The sequence below is a fragment of the Gossypium hirsutum genome, chromosome A06, assembly GCF_007990345.1.
Source record: "Gossypium hirsutum isolate 1008001.06 chromosome A06, Gossypium_hirsutum_v2.1, whole genome shotgun sequence".
NCBI lineage: Eukaryota > Viridiplantae > Streptophyta > Magnoliopsida > Malvales > Malvaceae > Gossypium > Gossypium hirsutum.
Genome location: NC_053429.1, coordinates 104,922,384 through 104,928,668, shown reverse-complemented (window position 1 = coordinate 104,928,668; position 6,285 = coordinate 104,922,384). Strand labels below are relative to the sequence as shown.

The window sequence follows — 6,285 nt, the reverse complement described above, 5'->3', positions numbered from 1 at the left end:
TTTACATTTTTAAGATCCTTGTAACTCGGTTTAGCTATTTCTACCATTATTTTGAGCTAGGGTTTGTGTTTAAGATTTACCCATGGATGAAATACATGTGTTTTGATGTTTTATGGAAGAATATGAAAGTTTGGAGTGTGATAAACAACTTTTACTAAGTGATTTTTTATGAAATTTCATAAAAGTACCTATTTGTAAAAGTTGTAAAATATGTGTAGGAAATGTGATTTAATGAAAATTTTGGGCTGCTATAAGAGGAAATATGAATTGGCTAGGATTGGGTATTGAGAAAAATGGATACATTTCATTTTACGAGCTTTGGGGCAAATTTGTAAATATGTAAAACTTTAGGGAAAAATGTAATTTTTCCATAATATGATTTTTGGACTGATTTGAATAGTATAATAATTGTACTAGCCCAAATTTTCCCGGCCCGTAAAATAAACAAAAATAATAATAAAAGTTCTTCTACAGTCCATTTACAAAACCCAAATTGCTAGCCTATTTACATAGCCCAATTAAAACACTACTTATGGCCCATTTACAAACCATACCGGTAGCCCACATTACACCTAAAACCCTTTAGCCCAAATACTCAAACTAGACCCAAATCAGCGAGGCCCAAGAAGGCTCAATGCCTAAACTGAATCAGGAAACCCTAGGGTTTCCTGAAACCTTCGCACCGCAAGCACTCCAATCGTCACGCCCCTTCCTCTCGCGCCGTTCCAATGACCCTTCATCGACGCCTCCATCAGCTCCGTGGCTCCAGCCCCGTATCACGCCGGAATTGGCACACGAATCAACGCCAGCACACTCATCGCCATGATATCCTCGCTGGTACCTGCAAAAAGGAAAGATCCACAGCAGAAAAGAGAAGAAACAGATATACAAACAGATACACGCATATATACAGAGAAGAAAGAAATAAGAGCAGTTTATTTTTGAAAAAGGTGACTTATTTACATATTTCGTTTCTTTTAGTTTATTTCTTTTGTTCAACGCATATGAATCATTTTTTACAAAAAAACTGTTAGTATTTAGAAAAAGGAAAAGATTACCTGTGATTCGCCCGGAAAAATGAAGGCTTTTGACCTTCCAAACACCGTGTACGGCGGCGCGTGTGGCGCGTGGGCGCGTGCAGCCCGGAGACCGGAGCCTGGACGGCTCTTATCTTCTCCTCTTTCAGAGGATTTCAAGTTCTTTTTTAAAAAAAACAACTTTTAAAAATGAAATTTGGGCCAAAATCTGATTAACTAGTATTATAAAAACGGTGTCATTTTTGCTTAGTCTAATAAGCACCAAAACGGCGCCGTTTAAATGAAGGATCCGGGCGTTGACCCATGACCCAAAGAGGATCCGCGCGTTTTTGGTAGAAGGGGCTAATTGCCCAATTGATCCTTCCGCATTTTTAATAATTATAATTTCATCTTATTTTTATTCTAATTTGGCCCTGACCTTTTATTTTTGTTTCAATTTAGTCCTAGCTACTATTATAAGACCTGTTTCGGGAACGACGTCGTTTTGGGATTAGGGCAAAATAGCCCAATGAGTCCCTCAGTTTTCAAGTGCGTGTTTCAATTGGGTCCAAAATTCATTTTATTATTTTAAAATTAACGCTAGAGTTTTATTTAAATTCAATTTTAATCCTCTTTATATATATATATCTATTTTATAATTTATTTATCTTAAATATTTTGTATATTATTTATTTTACTTTAAACTTTATTTATATGTAAAAATATTTATTTTATTTTTTTGTATTATCTATTATATTATTTATATTTTATTGTATATTATATTATGTATAATTTTAAAATCTGTAAATTATTACATTTTTATATATCATTATTAAATATTTAGTATGTAATATTCTAAATTTGCTATAAAATTTTGTCCCTATTTAACATATATTATTTTTTTTATAAATATATATATATTAAGTTATTATATCATATAGTATATTTATATATATTAGCCATTTTTTTTAAAAAATCTCCTTTATTATTTATATATTGTTTTAAATATTTTATTTTTTTAATACTTCATTTATTTTTAATTGTATTTAGTTTTTATCTTTTTTTGACTTATTTTTGTATGTTCATAATTTGTTATTTATTTTTGTATTTTTTATTTAGTATTTTGTTAGTATGTTAATTTTATCTTATAAATTATTTGTTATTTTTATGTTATTTATTATTTTTATATATTTGCATGAAAATTGTTTATTTATGTTGTTATTTTAAGTTATATTTGCATGAAATATTATTATATATATACTGTGTAATTTATATTGTTATATTCATTATTTTCTATGTTGTATTTTACATGAAATGTTAATGTATGTATATTATGTTATTTATGATTATATCAGCATGAAATGTTAATGGATATTATGCAATTTATGTCATTATTTATCATTTTCTATATTATATTTGCATGAAATGTTAAAGTATGCATCATGTAGTTCATATTGTTATTATTGATATCTTGTAATATGTTAAATGCATCATTGTTTTTTAAAAATTTATATTTCATTTAATCTAAAAGAATTTTAAAAATGAGGCAATGTTTTTGTATTTCGGAATTCGGGAAATAGTGCTCTAACATGCTGGGTTGCAGTTTCCCATTTGTCTAAATGTCTAAAGTATCCTTCTAAATAGATTTTGTAAATCACGAGATGATTTCAGTTATGAAAGTTTAAGAATATCGTGTCCAATCATGCTGGATGTGATGTTTGTACTCTTTTAGAGCGAAGGAATCTCGATTTTCGACTCAAATTATTCTGGTGTTAAAAATCCTATTTTTAAATTCTTTCAAATTTTTGACATTAAGATAGAAAACTATTCTATTTGGTACCAATTTTGGGCGTTGCGAGGGTGCTAATCCTTCCCCGTACATAACCGACTCCCGAACCTATTTTCTCTCATTTTCGTAGACCAAAATGTTTTATAAGGTGATCCAATCACACCTAAAAAGGTTGGTGGCGTCTCCCGTTTTCAAAATCTCTCTTTAAAAATGGTTTCAACAGCTTGGCGACTCCACTGGGGACTTCATAAGAGAGTCAAGCCAAGAAATTGATTATTTTTTGTCTTAATGTCAAAAGTTTGAAAATATTTTAAAAATATTGATCTTTTTACATGTGTTTGCTGCATATGTTTGTTATTTTGTTTTTGCACACATTGTATTTGCATGACCGCTATGGTCGCACCCTTAAGTGGGAGTGAGAAGCCACGCTTTCGTGAGGTTTTCACCTCCACATGGGCTAGTGGATTGCTTCTGGGATACATCCGTACCTATGTCTTCGTGAGATTTTCATCTCCGTATGGCCATAGGGAAATGTATCCCCCTAAACTGAACTTGGTCCATATGAGCCTATAATGGGTGAGGATCGAGGAATCTGCTGGTTCAGGTACCTTCGCTTTAAAACTGAAACACATATAGTGAACTTTAAGTGCTTACCTTAGGGAGTATAGTGATAGCCTTTAGTAAGCTACCCTTATAAGTGCTTGTTTATTATACCTTTTATATATAATATTGACCTATTTTATTTTGCTACCATTGCATGTCACTCAACATTTAAAGGTGTCGATTCACGGTTTGATTTCTAGATTAGAAAGTTTTGTAATGAGGAACGAATATCTTGATAAAGTGGAGGACAACGCTTCTATCTGTGTGTGGTCAAAGAAAACCTAGATAGAGCAAGGAGATAGTGTCACCGAACGGTATACGTCAGAGATGTGGGACTTCACTCGTATCAGTTCGACACAGAATGAGTTACAGGAGTTGAAGGACATTTGGGCCCAATGGGATGACGAGGCTAAGCAGTTGTTCTACCAGAATTATGGAGATCTTCCCTATTTGCTAGACATCATGGTGGATAAGCATTTGTTTCGAGCTATGGTATAGTTTTGGAACCCTGCTTATAGTTGTTTTACATTTAGAGAGGTAGACTTAGTACCTACTTTGGAGGAGTATACGACGACTTTGCTTCGCTGTCCAAAAATTCAAGGTAACAAAGCTTATGTTAGGGCTGCTAATCTCCCAACTTTCGTGAAGAAATTAATAATGATTAGAGGGATGAGTGAACAGTGGCCCGCAGCTCAAATCCAACAAAAGGGTGATGGTAAATGCATTCCGTGGACAAGTTTGGAAGATCTGATATTGGCGCACCCAGATGTGAAGAAGAGGGTTGATGTATTGGCCTTAAGTATTTATGGTTTGGTGATTTTCCCCAAAGTTATGAGGCACATAGATGAGGCAGTTGCGAATTTATTCGATCGACTTGGTAAACAGAACACACCTGTGCCTGTAACCCTAGCTGAGACGTTTAGATCTTTGAGTGCATGTCGGAGAGTTGGTGAAGGTAGATTCATTGGATGCGCACAGTTGTTGCTAGTATGGTTCCACAATCACTTTTGGAAGGTTGATAAGGTTCCTTGTCGAGTGTTCTTTGAGGATTATTCTCCCTTAAAGGAAACAGCAGTTACGTTGAGGAGGGACGATATTACAGAGGAAAGGTGGATGGAAATACTTCAGAACCTCCGAGAGGAAGATGTTATGTGGAAAGCCCCTTGGATGGCTCCTAATGAAGTCCTTACCATTGCGGAAGCTTTGATTGGGTACCTCTTCCTGGAATTTGAGGAGTTGTTGGTTATGCACCATTACTCGTCCTAAAGCAATACAAAGCAGGGCAGTTTATACCGGCAACACAAAGGTTAGCTCAGAGTGATTTCTCATATAAGAGGGATCATTATAAGAAGAAGATGAGAGAGATTTCTGAGGCTTGGAAGAAAATTTGTTGTGTGAAGATTCTGACTGAAGGTCCCACGATAACCCTTAAGTACAAAGGGTCGTTTAGCAAGAGAATAAATGATAACATCCCTAGGCTGAGTTTGGGGGCTGTTCAATCAATAGAAGAAACTTTACGAGTGGTTCCATCAGAGTTAGAAGTCATAAAGCAAGAGTTTAAAAGAAAGAGTTTGGAGCTCGGGAAAAGAATAGAGAAGTTGGAGGAAGAGAAGATATACCTAAGCTTAGACGTCGATGTTCAGAAAATTGAGGTCGAAAAAGTGAGGAAAGAAAATAGGAAGATTGAGGAAGACTGGGATGACTTGAAGACGCAATATAAGAGGATACAACTATCAATGAAGAGAGCTAGATTGGGGAAGTCTTCAGAGCAGTGGCAACAAGAGGTTCAAGAAGAAAGAGCTAAACCCGAGTATTGGGAAAAGAAGTTCAAAGAGATGCAGACGCAGAATCAAGCCCTAGCAAAGGAGAATCAAGGATTAAAAGCTAAGGTGACTAAGGTTGGACGATGTCTTCATCATCACCGAAGTCGTAACTCTACGGTCGAGTTAAAGGCAAGTCTGAACAAGATCGAGGAAATGAAGTACAATATTGGAGGGTTGGAAACAGCATTGCGGAACTATGAACTTCAGATTGAGCAGTTGGAGGCAAGAGAAGGACATTGGAAGGGAGAGTTTCACCATTTTCAAGATCAAGTCAGAGATAGAGACTACCTCATGGGAGAAGCCATAGTCCAGATTCGAGAGGTTGCTGATCATTTGGAAGACCTGGCAGCGCAAGCTAATGTATTAAGTGCAAAGTATGAGTCAATGCCAGATAGAGGTCGAGAGTTAGCTTTGTTATTGGATAGGGTTAAAATTCTGGGCCTAAGGGCAAAAGAGTATTTGTAATCCATTTTGTATAAAGATTTTTGTTTCTTAAATAACATTTTCTAAGAGAAACTGAATCAGAATCGATATCTTTTTGCATTCATGCATTTGCATCTCATTGCATCATATGCATTCAAATTTATAGAAAGACCCTAATTAGTTAAAACTACAGAGAGAGAGAGTGTGTGTGTGTGTGTGTGAGAAAGAGAAAACCTGGAAGCAACATATCCTTACGGTACATGTACTAAGACAAAGAATATGAATCAAAGACTTGAACAGCTCCAGAGAGAAATGCAAGAGCAACTGCAAGAAGATTTGGCAAAAATCCAACAGGAGGTGAAGGATCAAATGTTGGAGGCCTAAAGGAATATGATGGCTGAAATGGCTCAGCTACTGAAGGGGGCAACGGATAAAGAAAAGGCCCCTATGACTATCACTGAAGAGGATAATGAGGATCATCCTCCCGGCTTTACCCCACCCCATATGCAAACTCAACCTGAGGCATATCCCCGAAGGCCGTCTGTCACAATAAGGCCTCAACATGGGCAAGTCAATGCTGGAACACCCATGAACTTCCAAACTGGCTCGGGATCCAACCCGGGAGATAAAC

At 35.7% G+C, this 6,285-nt stretch overlaps 1 protein-coding gene across 1 annotated transcript; it reads left to right on the top strand.

Annotated features, from left to right (window-relative positions):
* Nucleotides 1-4,763: 4,763 nt before the first annotated feature.
* Nucleotides 4,764-5,696, top strand: LOC121230533 (polyamine-modulated factor 1-binding protein 1-like). The gene has a single exon (XM_041115438.1). It carries the CDS (start codon nucleotides 4,764-4,766, stop codon nucleotides 5,694-5,696), a length of 933 nt encoding a protein of 310 aa, XP_040971372.1.
* The last annotated feature ends 589 nt before the right edge of the window (nucleotides 5,697-6,285 follow it).